Source organism: Cherax quadricarinatus, chromosome 15 (genome assembly GCF_038502225.1).
Source record: "Cherax quadricarinatus isolate ZL_2023a chromosome 15, ASM3850222v1, whole genome shotgun sequence".
NCBI lineage: Eukaryota > Metazoa > Arthropoda > Malacostraca > Decapoda > Parastacidae > Cherax > Cherax quadricarinatus.
The window spans coordinates 10,842,100-10,866,721 of NC_091306.1; the positions used below are offsets into that span (position 1 = coordinate 10,842,100).

Genomic DNA, 24,622 nt, shown 5'->3' on the forward strand with positions numbered 1-24,622 from the left:
GTACATTATTATTATATTCAAAACTAAGTGATAAACCCACCAGGGACCAACAAATACATGATTGGGTGTGTTTGTGTTGGTTAGACTTGCCTAGCATGGGCCGGCAGGCCTCCTGCAGTGCTTCTCCTGTCTTATGGTAGCAGTCTAAGTCAGACCAAAATGTCATAAGGTTGTCTCCTAAGTTCAGGTTATTCGAGTATGGTTTCTGCCATGGTATTGTGATATTTTATTCAAATAATATGATTGTTTGCTGTTATGACTTTACATTCTTTACAATAATTAAAAATAATTCCAAATATTGGTACTGTATAATTTAAGTACTCACCTAAGAATGTGATGAACACTAGATATGTTCTGCATACACAGCAGAGAAATAAGAAGTCATTACTATAATGTATTGGAAAATAAAACACCAAATCCATATGGACTGTCATAACTGAAGAACAGCTAGACCCATATTCTAATAATATAGGCCTCATGCAGTCTGTTTCAAACATACTGCACAGCACAAGCAGACCACCAAGGCATGCATTTCTGAGAGTGCCTACTCGAGGTTTGAGGGAATGAATGTGAAACTGCAGTTAAAATTGAGGTCAAAAATAATTGTAATAGCTCTTCAGTGGAGGACGAATAAAGTTCCTCGCTAAAAACACTTTGACACGAGTAAACGTCCCAATTCGTCCATTCAAACTGCCAACATGGTCTTCGAGGAGAGCGAGAATACGAATGGGAAGTAAGAAGGATAGGAAAATGATTGCTGTCACGTAAGTCTGGGAGCACAGACCAGGTAAAGTAAAGTGCAGTTGATGAGCAAACTGAGAGATCAATATAAATGGGGGCTAGAGCACGAGGCCTCTACTCCAGAACAACAGATATTAGAGCCAGCAAATGAAACCCCCCTAAATTCCACCAACTTAACGGCATTTGTCATACAGGGTCTACAGCCGTCAAAAAAACAACAAAATTCCTTACATCAAGGGACTGCTCACGGAGTCAAATGCAACGTTTGCAGCATTCACAGAGATCCGCATAAAGGATCATTATGACAACGAAATATGGATCCCAGGTTATAACCCATTCCAATGCGACAGACTAAACAGGCAACAAGGGGGGATGGTCTGTACATCACAGAGTCGCTCATTTGCGGAGAACAACTGAACACCTCAAGTGATGTAGTTGAAGTTTTGGTGGTAAAGACTGAAAGCCAAAACCTTGTCATTGTGGTGGTATACAAGCCTCCAGGTGCAACTTCCCAACAACTCCAGTAGCAGCTTGTGAAAATTGACCACTGTCTAGAAAATCTCCCAACTCCTGCCCCAAACATCTTACTACTAGGAGATTTCAACTTGAGACACCTAAAATAGAGGAATATAACAATGTTTTAGCAGAGATCACCCCAGGAGGCAGCTCAGATGAAAATTCACACACACACACACACACACAAACTATTAAATCTCTGCGCCAAGAGAAAATACGCTGGACTTCATCTTCACTAACAACGACGATCTGATACGTAATGTAACTGTATCAAAGACAATACACTCAGATCACAACATAATAGAAGTACAGACATGTATGCACAGGTCTTCTGACCAGCAAAATGTGAGCAGTTATGAAGTTCTTTTTACGGATCTGAACATTTGCCTTGAAAAAATGAATTCTGTGGTTCTTAAGATCTGCTCAAGACACATTCCATTAAGAAAAAGAGAAGACGTAAACTAGAAAGAGAGAGAGAGAGAGAGACTCCCTATACAAAGGTGAAGAGTCACGGAGCTGCTGAGTGGGGCCAATACAGTGGACCCCCGCATAACGATGGCATCACATAGCGATTAATCCGCATACCGCTTGCTTTAATCGCAAAAATTTTGCCTCACATACCGCTTACAAACCCGCTCACCGATTTTCGTCCGAGACGCGTCCAATGTGCGGCCTGAGCCACGCTCACATGTTCCGCCGGTGGCATTGTTTACCAGCCAGCCTCCGCGGTAACATCCAAGCATACAATCGGAATATTTCGTATTATTACAGTGTTTTCGGTGCTTTTTCTGGAAAATAAGTGACCATGGGCCCCAAGAAAGCTTCTAGTGCCAACCCTACAGCAATAAGGGTGAGAATTACAATAGAGATGAAGAAAAAGATCATTGATAAGTATGAAAGTGGAGTGCGTGTCTCCGAGCTGGCCAGGTTGTATAATAAACCCCAATCAACCATCGCTACTATTGGTGGTACAGCTGCTGCTGCTGCTGCACTGTCAGCTGCTGCTGCTGCTGTAGCATCGTCTGCTGCTGCTGCTGCTGTAGCATCGTCTGCTGCTGCTGTAACATCGTCTGTTGCTGCTGTACCACCGTCAGCTGCTGCTGCTGCTGTAGCATCGTCTGCTGCTGCTGTAGCATCGTCTGCTGCTGCTGTAGCATCGTCTGCTGCTGCTGTAACATCGTCTGCTGCTGCTGTAGCATCGTCTGTTGCTGCTGTACCACCGTCAGCTGCTGCTGCTGCTGTAGCACCGTTGTTGGTGTGGCTTATTGAGAATACCAAGAAACAATTAACCCCAGAGGATTTGCCACCCAGGATAACCCAAAAAAGTCAGTGTCATCGAAGACTGTCTAACTTATTTCCATTGGGGTCCTTAATCTTGTCTCCCAGGATGCAACCCACACAAGTCGACTAACACCCAGGTGAACAGGGAAAAATGCCTGGAACTAGTGCTCATATTGGTGAATTTAAAGCCAGCAAAGGTTGGTTTGAGAGATTTAAGAATCGTAGTGGCATACACAGTGTGATAAGGCCTGTTCTGGAAGAAAATGCCAAACAGGACCTACAGTACTCAGGAGGAAAAGGCACTCCCAGGACACAGTGTCTCATCAGTCATTGCTGCATCTTCAATAAAGGTAAGTGTCATTTATTCTTCATTTAGTAGAGTAGTACATGCACAATATATACTGTGCATGTACTACTCTACTATTGTGCATGTATCCTTCTCTTTGTGTGTAGGAAAATGTATATTTCATGTGGTAAAAATTTTTTTTTCATACTTTTGGGTGTCTTGCACGGATTAATTTTATTTCCATTATTTCTTATGGGGAAAATTCATTCACATACCGATTATTTCGCATAACAATTACCCCTCTTGCACGGATTAAAATCGTTATGCGGGGGTCCACTGTATATCGGAAATGCGAAGGGAGTCACTAGTCAACGAAACTGCAAATATCAAACTTAAGCTGAAGGAATCTTACAGGAGACAAGAATCACAGGAAGAACTAAAAGCCATAAAGGAAATTGAAAAAAAAAAAACGAAATACTTCTTCTCTTGTGCAAAATCTTAAGAAAAAACAACATTCGGTATTGGGCCCCTGCTTAAGCGGGATGGGACATACACAGATGACAGCCAAGAAGAAATGAGCGAGATACTAAAGTCCCAATGTGACTTGGTGTTCAGTGAACCACTGCCCAGAATAAGGGTCAACAACCCAAATGAACGAAGCCCAAAATTTGGTCATCCAAAATCTTGGATATTATCCTAATTCCACAAGACTTTGAAGAGGCAATAAATGACATGCCCATGCACTCTGTTCCAGGCCCAGACTCATGGAACTCTGTGCTTATTGTGTGCCTTCAGCATTTTATGGAGAGGGAGCATGGACACAGGGGTCATCCCACACATACTTAAAACAACAGACATAGCCCCACTCCACAAAAGTGGCAGTAAAGCAATTGCAAAGAACTACAGACCAATAGCACTAACATGCCATATCATAAAAATCTTTGAGAGGGTTCTAAGAGGCAAGATCACCAACCACCTAGATACCCATCAATTACACAACCCAGGGCAACACTGGTTTAGAGCAGGTCGCTCCTGCTTGTCCCAGCTACTGGACCACTATGACAAGGTCCTGGATGCTGTAGAGAATAAACAAAATACAGATGTAGTATACACAGACAATGCAAATGCTTTTGACAAGTGTGACCATTGTGTAATAGCACACAAAATGCGTGATAAAGGAATAACAGGAAAAGTTGGTAGATGGATTTATAACTTCCTGACAAACTGAACACAAAGAGTAATAGTAAACAGAGTAAAGTTCAGGCAGACATGGTAAAAAGCTCTGTTCAACAAGGCACAGTACTCGTTCCCATTCTATTCCTCATCCTCATTTCTGACTGACAGAGATGTAAGTTATAGCTCTGTGTTCCTTTGCGGACAACACCCAGATTACCATGGCAGTGACCATCGAAGACACCGTGAGACTCCAAGCGGACATTAACCAAATCTTTGAATGGGCCACTCAAAACAATATGAAGCTCAACGAGGAGAATTTTCAACTACTCAGATATGTATATATATATATATATATGTATCAGGGTATATGACAAATTCTAACCATACAATAGAGTGGAAAAGTAATGTGAAGGACCTGGGAGTGATAATGTCAGAGGACCTTGCTTTCAAAGACCACAACAATGTATCTACCTCATCTGCTAGGAAAATGGTAAGATGGATAATGAAAACCTTCAAAACTAGGGACACCAAGCCCATGATTCTCTTCAAATCGCTTGTGCTCTCTAGGCTGGAATACTGCTGTACACTAGCAGCCCCCTTCAAGGCTGTTGACACTGCAGACCTGGAGAGTGTACAAAGAACTTTCACAGCACATATAAGCACGATATTATTATTATAATCAAAAAGAAACGCTATGCCACAAGGGCTATACAGCATATATAAGCACGATAAGGCACCTAAATTACTGGGAATGGTTGAAGGTCCTTGATCTGTATTTCATGGAATGCAGGCGAGAGAGATACATGATAACACACACTTGGAAGGTCCTGGAGGGATTGGTACCAAACCTGCATACGAAAATCACTCCTTTGAAAGCAAAAGACTTGGCAGGAGATGCAACATTCCCCCAATGAAAAGCAGGGGTGCAACGAGTACAATGAGAGAGAACACAATAAGTGTGTGGGGTCCAAGACTGTTCAACTGCCTCCCAGCCTACATAAGGGGGATTACGATTAGACCCCTAGCTGTCTTTAAGGCACTGGACAGGCACCTAAAGTCAGTACCTGACCAACCGGGCTGTGGTTCGTACGTCAGCTTACATGCAGCCAGTAGTAACAGCCTGGTTGATCAGACCCTGATCCACAATGAGGCCTGGTCTCAGACCGAGCCACGGGGGTGCTGACCCCCAAAACCCTCTCCAGGTAAACTCCACGTAAACCACCAAGGACCTCAACAGAACGGGGTGAACAACGATACCTGTCCCCCAAACTAGGAGCTAGAATTCCTTAGGGAAGGACCCCAAAGGCCAAAAGTAGGAAAGGGAAGAGAGGGATGGAAAGGATAGGGTAGGGAAAGGGGGGGACTGGGGGTAATTAGGCTTGATTGGAGGACAAGCGAGGAGTGGCATAGGTAAGGAAGAAATCAGAAGTTACATTTCATAAGCAGACAGGGGCTGCAGTATTAATGAAAGGGGGTATAAACTGAAAGCTGAGAATAGGGATTATTATTATTATAATCAAAAAGAAGCGCTAAGCCACAAGGGCTATACAGCGCTGCAGGGTAGGGAAGGAAGCGAGGGTATTGGATGGCAGAAGGGAGGAGGGATGATCAGCAAGTTACAGAAAACAGCGGGGCAGGGGATAGTACGGGGGTAGAGGGTAGCAAGAGATTGAAGTAGAAAGGGCTGAAGGTATCAGAATTTGTGAAGTCAGTCAGTTGTTGTCAAAAAGTCAATGAGAGAGTCTGGATGAAAGGTGGGTCCATCAGCGAGAAGGGAAGGTAAAGAGAGAGCAGCAGAGCGAAGACGACGACAGAGGTAAATTCTGCGTGCTCGTTGATAAAGTGGGCAGTCCAACAGAATGTGGCTGACTGATAATGGAGCTTGGCAATTCTCACAGAGGAGAGCAAGACGCCTCTCCATGAGATATCCATGAGTAAGACGAGTATGGCCAATGCAAAGACGGGAGAGAGTAGTCTCCCAACCTCGACACTGGTTATAAGAAGATGGCCAGTAACCTATACTCGGTTTAATAGATTGAAGTTTGTTGCCGAGCATAGTAGACCAACGTTGTTGCCAACGGGTGTGAAGGTGGGAAGATATTGCAGCAAAATAGTCCGTAAATGGAATACCTCTGTAAGAAACTGGTAGGTCATGTACTGCTGACCGCGCAGCAGTGTCTGCCTGTTCATTGCCCTGTACGTCAACATGATCAGGGACCCAACAAAAAACAATATCTTTATGCTTGGTAAAGATGCGGCGTAGCCAAAGTTGGATACGGAGGACTAAGGGGTGAGGTGTATCAAATTTTTGTATAGCCTGTAAAGCACTAAGGGAGTCTGAGACAACCACAAATGATGACACAGGCATAGATGCAATACGGATAAGTGCTGTAAGGATGGCATATAATTCAGCAGTAAAAATACTAGCCGAAGATAGTAAATGCCCTTGAACGACGCTGTCCGGAAACACTGCTGCGAATCCTACGCCGTCAGGAGACTTAGAGCCATCTGTGTACACAGCAATGGCATGAGAATGAGTGAAAGTGGTCAAGAAAAAGAGAGCGGGAAGCGACCGTAGACAGTTGGGCTTTCGAGCAAGGGAGGGAGAAAGAACAGACTCAAACGGCTGGAACTTCCCAGGGGGGTAGGGAAAAGTGAGATGCTACATGTACATAGAAAGGTGGTAGTTGAAGAGAAGACAAGAGCGAATGAAGGCGAAGAGAGAAGGGACGGAGTAAACAGGGGCGGCGAACAAATAAAGAATGTCTACTAATATCAGTGACCATTCTATAAATGGAAGGATTGCGGAGATCATGAGAGCGTACATAGTAGCGCAGGCAATGGGCATCACGGCGATCGGATAAGGATGGAACGTTCGCTTCTGCATAGAGGCTCTCGACAGGGGAAGAGCGAAAAGCACCAAGGCATAAACGTAATCCTTGGTGATGAATGGGGTTAAGGCTAGAGAGAGTAGCAGGAGATGCTGCTGAATAGATCTGGTCACCATAATCAAGTTTCGATAAAATAAGGGTGGAATGTAGGCGAAGGAGGGTTCGACGATCAGCTCCCCATGAAAGATGAGCAAGGGTTTTAAGAAGGTTCAGCCAGCTGTGACAAGTTGCCTTCAGAGAGGTAATGTGAGGTTTCCAGGATAACCTACGATCAAAGAGGAGGCCCAGAAACTTGACTGTATCACGTTCAGGGATACGGGAGCCATAGAGGTACAAAGGATGATCGGAGATGACAGAGCGTCTAGTGAAAGTAATTTGGTGGGTTTTAGTGCTGGAAAATTTAAACCCACGTGTGGTGGCCCAATTGGAAACACGGTCGACTGCATGTTGGAGAGAAACTGTAATGAGGTGACAGTCAGCGCCTGCACAGGCAATAGCGAAGTCATCAACATAGAGTGATGACCAAATATTTGATGGAAGACTAGAGGCCAAATCATTAATAGCAAGGAGAAAAAGTGTTGTGCTCAGAACACATCCCTGGGGGACACCTTCAGCTTGGATAAAGTCAGGGGAGAGCACATTATTAACCCGAACACGGAAATGCCTGTCAGTTAAAAAGTTCTTAAGGAAGGATGGTAGATTGCCTCGAAGGCCTAAGGAGTGGGCTTGGGCTAAAATATTATACCTCCAAGTTGTGTCATATGCCTTCTCAAGGTCAAAAAATATGGCAATAACTGAGTGGTTATTCGCAAAGGCATTACGAACATACGTATCCAAGCGTAGTAAGGGGTCTATGGTAGAACGTCCCTTACGAAAGCCATATTGACGAGTGGAGAGACTGTTGTGTGTCTCTAAATACCACACTAAACGTCTATTTACTAGGCGTTCCATTACTTTGCAAACTGCACTGGTAAGAGCAATGGGACGATAGTGGGAGGTTTCATGTCCCGTAGTGCCTGGTTTGCGGAAAGGGAGAACAATGGCGGATTTCCACAGCTGTGGAAGAACTCCTTGTGACCAAATAAGATTGTAAAGGCATAATAGGACTGCAAGGGCTGACTGATGTAAATGTTGTAGCATACGAATATGAATGTCGTCGGGCCCAGCTGCCGATGATTGACAAGCTGAGAGTGTTGCCTCCAGTTCTTGAAGTGTAAAAGGCACATTATACTGTTCTTCTCTGAGAGAAGAAAAGTCCAAGGGTGCTAACTCTCTGGCAGACTTTGAGGAAAGAAATGAGGGGCATAGATGGAGTCCCTGAGAAATACGGACTAGATGATTGCCAATTTCATTGGCAACACCTAGTGGGTTTGCTATATCAACACCGGCAACCCGCAGAACAGGAGCCGGGTCAGGAGAATATTTACCACTCAGTTTTCGTACTTTTTTCCAGACTGCACTCATAGAGGAAGCAGAGGTGATGGTGGAGACATAATCTCGCCAGCAAGTGCGTTTAGCGTCACGGATGACATGGCGAGCGATCACACTCTTCTGTTTAAAATCAAGGAGTTTCTCTGTGGTTCTATTGTATCAGTACCTGCCCCATGCAGCGAGTCTCAAACGTACTGCACGAGCACAAGCAGGAGACCACCAAGGCACGCATTTCTGAGAATGCCTGCCCGAAGTTTGGGGTATAGAATGAGAAGCTGCGGTGAAAACGGAGGACGAGAAGAGGTGTAAAAGCTCATCAATGGAGGACGAAGAAGGAACCTCTTTAAAAACAGTTAGGTGTGAGTAAAGGTTCCAATTTGCCCGATTAAATTGCCAGCGTGGGGTGCGAAGAGGTGGCGAATATGAAAGGGAAGTAAGAATGATTGGGAAATGATCACTGTCATGTAAGTCCGGGAGAACAGACCAAGTGAAGTCTAATGCGGTGGAGGAAGAGCAGACTGAGAGATCGATGCAAGAGAGAGTATGAGTCCGAGGATCAAAATGGGTGTGAGTACCTGTATTTAAAACATGGAGGGGGTGGGTGGCAAGAAAAGCCTCTAACTGAATTCCACAGGAATCACAGTGAGACCCCCCCAGAGGAAATGGTGGGCATTAAAATCACCAAGTAACAGAATCGGTGGCGGTAATGACGAAACTAGGAAGGCAATATCCGGAATAGATAATGCCCGAGAAGGAGAGAGATATAAAGAACAGAGCGTATACCACCTATGTAAGTGGATACGGGCTGCTGTGTAATGCAGCGAAGTATGAACAAATAGCTGATGGTACGGAATATCAGTGCGTAGAAGAAGGGCACTTTCATTAAAGGTCCCATCAGGAAAAGGATCTGAAGAATACAATAAATTATAGCCTGAGATGGGAGAAATAACAGCAGAGTGTAATTTTGGTTCCTGTAAGCAAACACCAACAGGGGCAAACTGGGAGAGTAACATCTGAAGCTCACCCCGATTACCCCTGAGGCCGCGTATATTCCACTGTAAATAGGCCATGATTGGCAATGATAAAGATACTTGAAATCCGCAGGTAAGGGTTCCTACGGACTAGAGGGGTTAAAAAAGTCCACATGCGGAGGCAGTGGAAAATGTTCAAGCAGCGAAGGAACGGTGTGCTGTGAAGAAAGGAGTTGCGCAGATGGAGCAGAGGAGAGAGAAAGAGCGGAAGGTGGATCAGTGTCCATTGATGGTTTGGTCTCTGCAATATATTCAGAGATTGCTTCAAGTGTTTCTGAATTCAGAGACGTCGTATGGGAGACAATATTGGAAACGGTAGGGGGAGGATGAGTAAAGATTGGAACTGTATTGGACTGTACCAAGGTAGGGGGGGGGGCAAAAGGGTGGAGGGAACTGGAGAAGCGTGGCAGGGGACAGAAGAGGCAGGAACCTGGGAGGTGGCAGAAGAGGAAGAAATTTGGGAGGGAACAGGGGAGGAAGGTACAGTACGAGGAGGAGGGTGAACCTCTACACTTGTAACTGAGCCAGTGAGAGGGGGAGAACCAGGGACAGAGACAGGGAGGGTAAAATGAGGAGGTGGAAGATGGGTAGGTGTTAACGGACCTTTTTTTGACTTTTGAGAAGTAGAGGGACGATTGGGAGGAGGTGTCGTACGAGGTCTCGTCGATACTGAGGCTTGTGAGAGAACTCGAAGAAGCGAGATCAGACTGAGGCGTTGAAGTAGGGACGTCCGAGCCGAGGACAGCAAAAGGATTAGATACAGGAGTGACTATGAGAGAGGTAACCACAGAGGTGGGTGTAGAAGATGGGATACCAGAAGTGGGGGGACGTTTTGAAACACGGGAATAAGAAACACGTGGGAGTCTCCCTTGGAGGCGGAGATGAGAAACTGCCATGGCATAAGGGAGACCTTCTGTCTCTTTGAGGTAACGGATTTCCCGCTCGTTTAAATAGACTTGACAACGGCGAGAGTACGAAGGGTGAGCCTCATGACAGTTAAGGCAAGAGGGAGATCGATTGCAAGACGTATTAGAATGGTCATCGGCACCACAGGCTGGGCATTCGGCGATAGATCTGCAATATTTCGCTGGATGGCCAAATCGCCAGCAATTTCTACACTGTTGTGGTGTAGGGATCACCTTTCGAACTTGTAACCGATGTCCTGCTATATAAACTGAGGATGGGAGTTCTCGGCTGTCAAAAGTTAAACGAGCCACATTGCTAGGGTCTCCGCCCGCGGGCAGGAAGAACGTAAGTGTCTACCTTGAGGATTGGGAGATCTTGGAGTTCCAGCTGTTCAAGAAAGTCAGTGCCACATGTCTGGAAATTTTGTTGAACTATGGTATGGGGCAGAATGACGGTACCACTACAAGAATTGAGGGAATGATGTTTTTCAAGAGTGACAGGAACAGTATCGATATGGGAAAGACGAGAGAGCTCATCTGGAGTTTATCTGGAGAGAGTTCCGGGGGTCAACGCCCCCGCGGCCCGGTCTGTGACCAGGCCTCCTTAGGTCAGTGTCCCAGGATGCGACCCACACCAGTCGACTAACACCCAGGTACCCATTTTACTGATGGGGAACATAGACAACAGGTGGAAAGAAACACGTCCAATGTTTCTACTCTGGCTGGGAATCGAACCCAGGCCCTCACCGTGTGAAGCGAGAGCGTTAACCACCAGGCCACCAGAGCCTGGGTAGCATTCTGTACGGTAATGATGCGCGTACCGCTCTTAAGAGCATGAAAAGAAATATCTTTACCAACATGGCGTAGGAATGCCTTGCCAATACTGTGGTCAGAAAGATAGGCAGTAGAGGAAGTCGGTCGTAAAGTGAAGAATTTAGTCCATTGTTCAGTCTGAAACTGAGCGTGGAAAGGTAGTGAAGGACGTGTCGATCGTTTCTGAGAAGAACGAGAAGGTGGAGAAGTATCATCAGCAGGTAATTGTCGTTGGCGTTTAGGCGTGGGACCAGAGTTGGTTCGACGTGGAACGGGTCGGCAATTTGAAAATTGCCGCACCGTAGAGGGAGAGGCTGGAAGCATAGTCAGAGGAGAGCGAAGGTCCGATAAATCGAAGGAGTCAGTCGAGGCCTCAGTACCTGAAGCGGGTGAGGAAACAGCACCGGCAATAGGTACAGAGGCATGAGGAGTGTCTGAAGAGTGGTCCAAAGACGAGGCGGGGTCAGAACGGGGTGCGGTATCAAGAAGGGGCCCGGGGGTAGTAGGTTCATGGACTAGGGCTGCCATGGTTAGGTTACTTCTTTCTTTTTGTTTTTAAGAAAAAAAAAAGAAAGAAGAAAATAAAAAAAAAAAGAATAAAAAAAAGGGGGGACCGGGGAGGGATAGTTCCTAGGAGGAATGAAAGGGCCAGAAATCTCCCTCCGCGCCCAAGAGGACCTCAGCACCGCAAGTAGCGCAGATGCAGCATGGAACCCGTGCCATACCCTACCCATCATGCTAGTAAACTAACAATCCGGGATAGCAACCTCACATCTGCCGAGCTACCTCGGTGGACAAAAGAGAGGGCGGTCGGATATCCGCCACAAAGCATACCTCCTTCGGCCACCACCCCCGGAATCCAAAAGGTGGCTTCCAGAGATACACCCGTCGCCCGAAAGACACCCAAAGCTACTCCGGGATACCGGAGAGGGATCGGGACATCCCCAGGCGATCCAGATTCCACGGCAAACTACGCCACCGCCAAGAACCTCAACGGAATGGGATAGACCCCGGTATCCTTTCCCCTACCTAGGAACTAGCGCGCCTGTGGGAGAAATCCCAAAGGCCAAAAAAGAGGAAGGGCAAAAGGGAGGGGTGGGGAGGAGGAGGAGGAAAGGAAAAAGGGGAGGATGGGATAGGGGAGGGGAGATTGGGGGGTAATTAGGTTCGGTCTGAGGAAGAAGACCGACAGGTCTAATTCCTCAGACCAAGAGCCTCTTCACCACGCCAAGGAGCCCCCCTTGAAGAGGAGAGAATAGGGATTCTCACACAAAAAGAGTGCACTTTCATTGCATGTCTCATTGGGAAGAGGAGAGAGTGATTGTAATAAATGACAGTCAGAGACAGGAATTACAACTGTGCAATGGAATTTTGATTCTTGTAACAAATACATACTAGGGAAACTGAGATCAACATTTCAAGCTTTCTCTGATTTCCTCTATCCTCCAATACAGTATTCAATACAGTATTCCACATATGCTCCAATAAATATCATGAAGCACTATACCCATTTGGGTCATGCAGCACTTTAGAAATAAGAGGTCCTCAGGTTTAATACAATGAAAGGGAAAGGTTGTTGCACTTCCTTGGAATAAAAGCCCTTCACCTGGCCATTCTTGAAGTAGCTCAAGGTGCCTGTTAAGATGTCTGGTGACCATGTCCAGTAAGCACTGCTCAGTCCAGTACTTTCCTACAACTGATCCTCCAAACACTTATTACATTCATGGGGGAGAACTAAACCCAAAAGTTTAAATCTGTAAATTACTGTGCAGTGATTTTAGGAATCTTCTGTTAACATAATTTATGGTTTTAAAAATAAAAGGGGATAGTAGACATTTAGTTTAATGGAACAACTTTTACACAAATCTACTTTTTTTTTTAAGATACTGTACATACAAACCACCTCAATACTGACTTTTGCACTCATAGTACATTCAAGACAAAAACTTGTTCAGCAAGGAGGGACTACCCTAAATATTCCTAGTGCTACATTAATTTCCATCATATAACATTTCATAGAACATTCAGACACAGATTAATTATTGGCTATACTTGATCACAAACATTCATTTGGAAGAGTAACGCAAGTGGTGTTCTTTGTTTAATGAAGAAGCGGTGCATTAAGCCACTTAAAACTGTATTTACTACTGATTATTTATTCATTTGATTCTAAAAGTTCTACATTTACTCTCAGAGTGAGAAATGGTCATATTTCCCACCATACAGTAGTACAAGGAGGATGTAAGGAAGTGAAAATGAAAATTATTTTTTATTAAACACAATGGAGTCCAGTAATACACCTTGAGTAAACTACTAAAGTCTTTAAAATGCACAATACTGTATCGATTATGTAAGTTGAATATTCAAATATACGTATTACAGGATTTGAAAAGCAAGACAAGTATCTAAACATTTGTCTTCAGTGCATCCATGAACTTCAGTGTGTTAAAACAAAGTACTAGATTCTATTAATGTCAACAAAATAATATATACAACTGGAATGTAACCCTTTAAAGGCTTTTACCTCATCAGCTTTACTAAATGCTGAAATTGTGCTTTAAATAATAACTATCTACTCTCAAGAGAGCCTGAAGATTACAACTAATTTTGAATATATACAAGAAACATAGCACTAATGTGATATGTGAACCTAAGACTTTCGAGAGACTAAACTTTTAGTGTATTATTTAAATATTTAGGTTTGTAAGGCTAATTATTTAAAATATAAATACATCATACATCCTAAATTTTGTAATGCAGTCACTACTGGAATTTGAAAGTATTTATCAAAATCCAATTACCGTACCTATACACCACAGTAATATCATTAGTAAATATTATACATATTAACAACCTTGTACAAATAAAAATAAATATTTTCTAACTGAGAACTCCATAAGATGGCAATCTGAAAATACTGAGACAGTCACTATGCTATAGTAATAAATATCAGAAACCTAATGCAGGTCTGTATGTGATGCCTCATATGCCCTATCTTGTAAAATACAGTTTCATATATATACACGAGGCACTGGCAGGTAAACAGGTATAAGTACCACCCTGACCAAAAATGTTTTTTGTATTATGTTTAGCTTTTGCTTGTACATCTTGTGGTAGAGGGACTGAAGCAAAATTGTCGTATATATACCTGGAGTATACTTGGTATACTTCAGGTATACATAATATTCATTATGATCTAAAATTGCTTTGAAAGTGATGAACTTCTTGACCTTAGGACATTGAGTCTGGTCTGAGGCATCTTTGACACAGATAGTGCTATGCTGTAAGTGGTGAAACTGTTCAAGCTTGAGAAATAGGTCCTGTATGTCATGATGGATACTCTGATGAGATAACTGCCAGTTATGAGGCAATTTTCTCGAATATCTGGGATTTAGAAAACTATGAAACAAAATGCATGCATTCAATAAATTGTTTTTAACATATATAAGACAATGAATTACTTAAAATTGTCCTAATACACTCGCAAAAGATGACCGTGCCAAAATTTATATACTGTCATTTATGCCTTATGTATACATAAATGAAACTCCGACAAATAAACTAATGAAATGTCCTACAGAACACCATTTGAATGATCCAAATATCTATTAGTTTATGAGATGTGACTTTCATACTAAACATATTTTTCTCAGTTTTTTAAAATTGGTTCCTAAGCCCCCTTTACTTGCTAGTGCTTCATATAAATATAAATGTAATATACAGTAAATATGTATATGTATATGCATGCATACATATATGTATATATGGGTCACCCTGCCTTGGTGGGAGACAGCCGGTGGGTTTGCTGAAAAGAGATATATATACACACACACACACACACATACATATAATATATAACCTTACACACTGGTAAACAGGTTTGTTTAATAACCAGGGACAATGAAGTTTAGCATTAATTCCAGCTCAAAAATGGTTACCTCTCCATTTACTATTTAGCATTAATAAAATAAAATAGACCAAAACCCTTTACTGTGCCTAAATATTCACTATATAATTTAATATTTAGATAAGTAAACTATTATAAATTTAAATTTAATGTACATAAAATTTTTTAAATGTATCTGTATGTGAACTACATTTTTTTTGTTTTCAGATGAACTCTCCAATCTCAGTCAATGCACTTTGGCCTTGACAGCAATTCTCACCTATTCGAGATAGATCTCTAGCAATATTTAAAGATGGTGCCAGCACAAGCCTTTCCTCATAATTTTGAAAGCCATTAGTGTGATACTGTATTTTTAAAAACTGTTTCCCCAATTTTTCTTTAAAGCATATGGCAAAATGAAAATCTAAAATGATTCATATAGCCCATTAAGATATATCTTTTCATCTTACACAGAATAAACTCTGAAGCATTTGTGAGCACAGAACCTGACTAGCACCATCATGCCACAAACCTAGTTTAGCTGCAATGGAGAGAGCACTTTTGACTCCGTTTTGGTAATCCAGTTTTAGGCAGGTCTATATATGTGGGCATGCCAATATTAAGACACTGCAACTGTTTATTTATAGTTGCATTGAATTTATGATGATGTCTTGGTATACAAGTAGATGGCTACAATCAGACCATAGAGACCCAGCACCTGCGGGATAAAGATATTAAAAAGAGAAATGCAAAGAAAAACTAAGAATTCACATTACTATAATTACACTTGCAGAAAAAAAAAATTAAACCCACATGGGTCATACAGCAGTAATAAAATCATTAATGAATCAAGGAGCAAGCTTACACCCTTACCATGATATACGTGGGCATGGTTAAGGCTTTTGTTACAAATTTCCAGTTGTACAAATTGCTAATATTGTATGTACACAGCTGTAGTATGGTAATACCACATGATGCTAATACAGGTACAGCAATGATTATTTTTCTAGAACCTTTGGTTCCCAGGCTTTGCCAGTACTGTGATCCCTTGAGTTACAATATTAATCTATTCCAGAAAACAAACTATCTCAAAAATATCATAACTCAACCCCAAAATACATGGTTTTATGTAATACATTCCAAGAAACCAGAACACACCCAACCTGTTCATAGATTAATTCTGATAAAAGAGTAAGTGCATTTAGGTACAAGTAACATATAAATACCTCATATATAGTAGCATGTGTCAATTACCTACCAGGATAGACCAAAACAAGTCAAAGTAACTTATTCCCATTGGGGTCCATCTTGGTATATCCAGATGCACTGGCACCCAGCAGCAGAGAAAGCCTATCTTTCATAGGCTCATGCCCAGGCAAAGTAGCAGGGTAGGCAGGACATGGCAGACACACAAGCATGGAGGAAACTAAGTCAGGAGGGAGTTAAGCCAGCAGTGAGGCAGGCAAGCAGGGAGGGAAGGAGGGAAGGAGGGAGGGAGGGAGGGAGGGAGGGAGGGAGGGAGGGAGGGAGGGAGGGAGGCAGGCAGGCAAGCAGGAAGAGGAAAGGAGGCAGGCAGGTAAAGAATTGCAGATCTAACATTAAAACTTGTCACCTTCCCACTGTATGGTACATATGTAGTCTCCCTCCATCTCACCACCACCCCTCCCACTCACCAATACCCTCCACCATTACTCCATTTAAAACGTTTTCATCACCCAGTCTTGTCTCGCTTTCTCTCACATTCACTATCTCACTCACATTCTCTTACTCACTTTCTCCCTTTCTCATTCTCTCTCCACTTCTCTCTCTTAAACAACTGCAGATCACTGTATAATTTTGTTTTGTAAAGCAATTGTAAAGTAACAAAATGATCATAAGTAACATAGGCATAAGTTTAATAGGGGTATAAGAAACTTAGGTGCAATTTTCACTTGCCTCAGCAAAGATGAGAATGAGAATCATGCCCACAAACAATCGTGGCTGTTGGGCAGTCCCCCTCACACCTGCATCTCCTACAATTCCAATAGCAAATCCAGCAGCTAGACCAGACAGGCCAACACTAAGACCAGCACCAAGGTGAACAAACCCTCTGGAAAATATAAAAATGCTTTAAAAGACATCCTCAATCATTTGCACTACCTAAATGGGTTCTATTCTCTTATGCAATTTTTTTCAATATGCAGTGTTATAAAGAGAATCAAATGCACACAACTTTTATGCCAATCAAGCTTATTACAGGGTGTTTAAAAAGAAATGAAACCCTTGAAGAGTGCCATTTTTTCTTTGTTTCAGTGTTCACATTACATTTCTTTTTATGCAGTATTTTAAAGAATGTGCATATGAATCTCCTTCATACACTGGAAGACCTACAGGTTGCCATTAAGCATGCAGCAGAAAACATACCGAGACTTCAAAATAAGTGTTCAATAACATATCTCATGTAGATTTACATGAAAAACCTTAACCCTTTGACTGTCGCAACCCCCAATCCTGAGGTGTCTCCTGGCATCGCAAAATTTAACCCTTTCAGGGTCCGTCCCGTAGATCTACGGCTTTACGGTGAGTGTCCAAACCGTAGATCTACGCCATGAGCTCAGCTCACTCTGATAAACTGTGAGTGGTACATTTGGGCTTAGATATGAGAGAATACATCTATGTGGTATGTGTGCACCACATAAAACAGATCCTGCAGCACACTGTGTATAATGAGAGAAAAAAACTGAAATCATGATTTTTCGATTAAAACAGCGACTTTGCAGTGTTTTTTCGTATGTTTTTTATAGCTGTATTTGCGATTTCTTGGTCTCATTTGATAGAATGGAAGACATATTACAGAAATAGAGATGATTTTGATTGGTTTTAGCATTGGAAATGGCTTGAAACTGAGCTCAAAGTAGCGGAAATGTTAAATTTTTGCCGATATTCAAGAGTAAACAAACGACCTCACACGTCTAATACACGTCAGCTGGTGGGTCTAATATACATTCACAAATATGGTGATGATATTTATACAATTATTACAGTATTGCATAACAGTAAATCTTCTATTTTTTGGTGTGAATAAAAATTCATTATGTGAATAAAAACTCAAAATGGAATTTATTTGTAAAGCCTCAAAATGTAACTAATGAACAGAGGAAATGTTAGTTTAGTTCCAGGAATGCCTACATTGTTTATTCTGGAGCCTATTTTGAAATTGGAATATTTTGAACTTTGTGTTAAATTGGCCAAATTAACAATTTCCGATCACTTTATTTTGTAGTTGAAACAGTTGAATTGGCGATTTCTTGTGCTCAATCGATAGAATAGAGGTAATACTAGTGAAATAGCTAAGAATTTGGTTGATTGGAATAATGTAATTGGCCTAAAATGGGAGTCAATGTCGGCAAAATCGCCGATTCGTAAATATCGGTGACACATCAAAATTCGCGAGAGCATAATTTCGTCAATTTTCCACCAAATTTCATACTTTTTGTTTTATTACCTTCACAAAAAGATTCTCTATGATTTCATAAGAAAAAATAACAAATTTTTTTTTTGAAAATTCTTGGACACTGGTGCGTGACTCCAGATTTGGGCCTTGGACCCTGAAAGGGTTAAAAAAAAATAAATAAATAATTTTTTCTTATGAAATGATAGAGAATCTTTTCCCGATTGTAATGACACCAAAAAAACGAAATTTGATGGAAAACTGAAGGAATTACGCTCTCGCGAAGTTAGCGACCTTGGCGATGTTTACAAATCGGCGATTTCGCCCACTGAGCCCTATTTTCGGCTAATTCCATTGTTCCAGTCGCCCAAACTCATAGCTATTTCTTTAGAACTCCATTTTTCCTATCGATTGAGTACAAGAAACTGCCCATTTACCGATTTCAACTACCTAATAACGTGGTCAGAAATTTGCAATTTGGCCAATTTCACGAAAACTAAAAAAATATGACAATTTCAAAATAAGGTCCAGAATGAACAATGCAGACATTCCTGGCTCTAAAATAACATTTTCTTTGCTCATCAGTCATGTCTCCAGGCCCCTCTGATATTACTCTTGCTTTCTATTTTTAATTTTTATTCAAACAAAAAATAGAAGACTTACTATTATGCAGACTACTGCAATACTGTAATAATTGTATAAATAACATCAACCCATTCATGACTGCATATTAGAATGGCTAGTTGGACATTTATTGGACAATGGCATCATTTGTTTACTTTTGAACATTGGCAAAAATCAAACATTTCCCCTACTTTGAGCTCCATTTCTAGGTTCTTTTTATAGTAAAATCAATCAAAATCACCTCTATTTCTATAATATGTTTTCCATTCTATCAAATGAGACCACGAAAACGAGAATACAACCATAAATACTATACAAAAATAGACCACAAAGTCTGCATTTTAATTAAAAAAAACGGTCGGAGTTTTTTTTCTCATTATGCACTGCGTGCTCCAGGATTTTTTTTATATGGTGCACACTGACCACACAGACCCATTCTCTGACATGTGGGTCTACCAGCTTTCTCCTGCTTGATTTGAAGCCGCTAGAATTTATGAGTATATATACGTCAAACACTGTACCTCGTAAGACGTATATATATGGCCGCGACAGTCAAAGGGTTAATGGCCAATACATTCAACATTTTTTATATATAGCAAACAAATTTCCATGAAATAATGGGTATTTCACAACATGCTTTGATGGAATATTAAAATAATTATTTACAGTAAAATTCCACTAAGTTACAAGCATAAAAAACTTACTCATATAAACCATATCCATTAGTAGCAGTAGACAGCTTTCCGGCAATGAGAACAGCCACCACAAGGCCGTAAATAGCAATGATACCAGCCATAACAACAGGGATAATGCACTTCATAATCAATTCAGGGCGCATCACTGACATGGCTGCAATACCCACTCCAGATTTTGCTGTACCATATGCAGCTCCCAATGCTAAAAAAAAAAAAAAAAAAAAAAAAAAAAAAAAAAAAAAAAAAAAAAATTAAATAAATAAAAGGAATTTTGTTGACAAACCTAATAACTGCACCAATTCTGTTAAAATAATTATATGCACATGTTGACTTTTCTATAACAAAATTTTCATTGTTGTATTAATTATTATTACAGTACAGTGGAACCCCGGTTAACGATATTTTTTCACTCCATAAGTATGTTCAGGTGCCAGTACTGACCGAATTTATTCCCATAAGGAATATTGTGAAGTAGATTAGTCCATTTCAGACCCCCAAACATACACGTACAAACGCACTTACATAAATACACTTACATAATTGGTCGCATTCGGAGGTAATCGTTATGCGGGGGTCCACTGTATAACTTAAGTTACAAACAAGATTATTACTGTACTGAAAAAATCTGATAATCTCCAGTTTACCAAGTACATATACTATACACAGACTAAGAATGAAAATTAAAATTCTTAGGATTTCAATTTATTGCACCTTTCCCACTTTTTAAGGACCATTGTCAGCTCATCCAAAAAGCTGTTTAAAAAAGATGTACTGATTGAGCATATGGGTTACTATGCTTTAATTTGGAGGCATCATAAAAAAAAAAATGAACTGAGAGAGAATCTTTTCCTGATGGTAATGACACCAAAAGTACAAAATTTGATGGAAAACTTACGGAATTACGCCCTCGCAAAGTTAGCAGTCTTGGTGATGTTTATGCATTGGCAATTTTGTCGAATTTGACCCCTATTTTCAACTAATCCCATTCTTCCAGTCAACCAAACTCATAGCTATTTCACTAGAACTCCATTTTATCGATCGATTGAGTACAAGAAACCACCCATTTACCGATTTCAACTACCCAAACAAGTGATCAGAAATTGGTAATTTGGCCAATTTCATACACAATTCGAGTAAGGCCAATTTCAAAATAGGGTCCAGAATTAACAATACAGACATTCCTAGGACTAAAATAATGTTTTCTCTGTTCATTAGTCATGTCTCCAGGCCCCTCTTATATTATGCTTGCTTTCCATTTTGAATTTTTATTCACACAAAAAATAGAAGATTTAATATTATGCAGACTACTGCATTATGTAAAAATGGTATAAATAATACAGTATCAGCACATTTGTGAAAGCATATTAGACCCACCAGTTGACGTGTATTGGACATGTGACATGATTTGTTTACTTTTGAACATTGGCAAAAATCGAACATTTCTGCTACTTAGAGCTCAATTTCAAGGTACTTTTGGTCCATAAACTATTCAAAATCATCTCTAATTCTGTAATATATCTTCCATTCTATCAATTGAGACCAAGAAAACGAGAATAAAACCATAAATACCATACGAAAATACACCGCAAAGTCAGTGTTTTAAATAAAAAACATGGTCAGAGTTTTTTTTTCTCATTATGCACTGCATGCTGCAGGATTTTTTTTTATGCTGCGCACACTGACAACTCAGATCCGATTCTCTCATATGTAGGCCTACCAGCTTTCTCCCGCAAGATTTGAAGTCACTAGAATTTTGGCGTATTACATAATTGACACTGGCTTGCAAGCCGTAATATTACAGGACCAACAGTGAAAGGGTTAAGGATATCACCAATGATGGTAATGAATGTGGTTAAAAAATTTTCCCGTGTGTCATTTACATTGGTAAATATTTATTACAAATCAATTACACAACTAGTAATTTACATTATTAATGTTTCTTTACTGCAGACCATCAGTGGTTTTGTTTAGATTTCCTATGCTGTCCTACCTTTATTTTGAGTGCACTATTATATAAAGTGATCACTCAGCCTATCCTACAGGAAGAACCTGAATGCCTTATTTTTTAAGTTATTAAACTACGGTATATGAAAAAAATGCTGTGGCTGAGAATTTAATGTTACACACTACTGTATAAGATCAAATGTAATGGCTGATAACTGTATCACTCAGTCATTTTCTACATAACCCATCGTTTTGCTGTTTACTGAAAGCAGAAACTGAATTTGCCTAGTACCGTTTTACAGGTGGACGTATACATGTCATACACCTCGACAATACTTTTTCCCTCGTCTATTTCTGTCATGTAAATTACAACAGCCCTAGTTTTTTTATCCTTGAATTTTAGTTTCAGACAGTTTTGACAAAACTTATCTAGCATTAATATATAGTGCTTGTCATTAAAGTATAATATCCATTCCCTGTTGGCATTTTGAAGCAACAAATTTATGTTGGCCTGTCAACAAGCAGTGTGACATCTCAGGATTCTGCTAGGCTACTTACTGCATGCTCAGTATCACCTGGGCTTATGTGGTGGACACACATGTCTTGTCTCCTTGCACCATATGGCCTTGAGTACAAGCAGGGTATACATGCATTTATTACATTAAAACTTGAAAACCATCACCATTATTGTGATTACGTATGTGTTTCAGACACATCCCATATAGGTTTTGCATCAAATACCCTATTCTTCATATTTAGACTGTATAATGTAGTCATAAAGTATGACAGTTTGTGTATACTAACTTCGTCGACTCCTGTCATGCTTGGCATTTGTTACATATGAAATGAAGATAGCATTACTGCACTCTTCATAATTTAGGCATTCAGTACATCTTACATGCACCCATCCTCTGCATAACTTACAACTAACAGTGTGACTACTGCTAGCTTCCCTGGTACCAGAGAAAACACATGGACATTTTGGTTGTCATTTTCACAGTAGCTCACTACGTATTACTATTATAATCAAAAAGAAGCGCTAAGCCACAGTAGCTCACTAGATAGGGTATTTGTTCTTGGCCCTAGGAGTCTAAAATATCAACACTGCTCAACAACAAAAATTATCACAGTATGACACTAGTTTGGTGTAGTCTTAATTCTTAGTGGTATGTCATGTCAATGGTATGTTAGTGTATGAGACCATTAATCATAGGAATTTAGCGATCGAGTCTGGGTCACTCATAGATCAATAATGCATGACCTACAGCAGTTCATACTCCAATCTGCTCATATGAACAGCAAGCACAGGCTACCACTTGCGGGCAATTGAGGCATCGATGAGACAGGACACGCTGGCAAACTTCACGACCCTCTTCTTCAATAAACCCGACCCATTTGGTAAGGACTCCTTACCACTCTCAAACCCATCTGTAACATTATACCTCTGTGGTCTTGTTACATTTTTGCTGAAAGTGACATGATTTACATTGGCTAACTTGTTTTTTTTTCTGTGGACACTTAGTAGACTAGCAAAGCACTTTCCTATAGAATTTCAATTCTCACACTTCTCTTGTGCTATCCAATTGGTTAGTGTATTTAACCCTTTGACTATTTATGCCGTATAAATACGTCTTACAAGCCAATGTTTCTGACGTATTTATACGCACAAATTCTAGTGGCTTCAAATCAAGCGGGAAAGGCCTGGTAGGCCTACATGAGAGAGAATGGGTCTCAGTGGTCGGTGTGCACCCTGTGAAAAAAATCTGGGACCCAACGGTGCATTGTGGGAACACCATCTTGTTAGTCCATTTTCACCATGCCTCTCGGTAAGAAGTTCCTCACTCCTCGGCGGATTGGTCTTTTGTTCCCAAGTGATAGCTCTAACAGCGATGAAAATGTCAGTGACAGTGAATTCCAGGGTTTTGAAGCGAGTGTTACCGGAAAAAGTGCCCAGGATAACGTAATTAGTGGAGAAAACCCAGATGACCCACAACCTTCCACCTCTGGTGCTGGGCCGGCTTGTTCACGTTCACGTTCGCCTGTACCAGGACGAAAGAGGAAACTATTTGGTCGTGTACAACACCCAGATGTTAGCAGTGAATGTGATAGTGATAGTGATTTCAAGGTCATTGAAAGCAGTTCTAGTGACAGTGAGGGTGAATATTCCCCAGTGAAGCAGCAGTATGTACGACATAGCATGCTGTCTGGTAGTGTTTCATATGTTGTTCCAAGGGGAAGGAGAAACTCTGGGAGCACATCCCGTGGCCCTACACCATGACCTGATGGTGAAGATGACGATATTGTTACGATGGGTATGAATGATGTGAGTGAGGGAGCAGGCAGTGGTGGTGATAGTGAGGGTGGCACGGCCCATGTAGCACCATCAGCGGGCCATGCTACTACCCACGCTGCTGCCTCTGCACAACAACCAGCCTCACCCGACCCCACACTCCCACAACCTGCACAACCACAACCACGGTACAATATCCAGAACCCACCAGCAGACCGCATCTGAGATTGGCAGGACGGTGACGAGTTTGTTCCCAGTCCCCATGACTTTGATGAAACACAAAGTGAAATAAAGTCATCATGTCCACTTGGGAACAATGCTAGTGAACTGGACTGCTTTGAGTTATTCTTCGATGAACCCCTGATGGACATCATTGTCAGGGAAACAAACACATACTATGATTACACCATGGCAAATACAATTCTCTCACCAAAATCACAGCTACACAAGTGGAAGGAGACAACTGTGGCAGAGATGTACAGTGGTCCCTCGTTTTTCGTAATTAATCCGTTCCTGGAGCCGTTACTATAAACGAAATTTACGATTTACGAATCAATTTTCCCCATAAGAAATAATGTAAATACAATTAATCCGTTCCTGACACCCAGAAGTATTAAAACAAAAAAAATTTTTACGTGAAATATACATGTAGTACATAAACAATACAATGGGAAATGATGAA

General features: G+C 41.2%; 1 protein-coding gene and 1 long non-coding RNA gene across 2 annotated transcripts in view; one reads left to right on the forward strand and one right to left on the reverse strand.

Annotated features, from left to right (window-relative positions):
* LOC138852718 (uncharacterized) overlaps positions 1–6,363 on the forward strand; it is a 299,461-nt gene extending 293,098 nt beyond the window's left edge. The window contains exon 2 of the long non-coding RNA XR_011392031.1: positions 5,499–6,363. This is a non-coding gene — a long non-coding RNA (uncharacterized lncRNA). The remainder of the gene's footprint in view (positions 1–5,498) is intronic.
* Positions 6,364–12,899: 6,536 nt separating this feature from the next.
* The window catches only part of LOC128692097 (V-type proton ATPase 16 kDa proteolipid subunit c), a 34,464-nt gene continuing 22,741 nt past the window's right edge, over positions 12,900–24,622 (reverse strand). The window contains exons 2-4 of the mRNA XM_053781088.2: positions 19,716–19,908; positions 16,893–17,046; positions 12,900–15,675 (exon numbers count right to left, since the gene is read on the reverse strand). Coding sequence (XP_053637063.1) covers positions 15,616–15,675; positions 16,893–17,046; positions 19,716–19,908 — 407 coding nt within the window. The 3' untranslated portion in view covers positions 12,900–15,615. The remainder of the gene's footprint in view (positions 15,676–16,892; positions 17,047–19,715; positions 19,909–24,622) is intronic.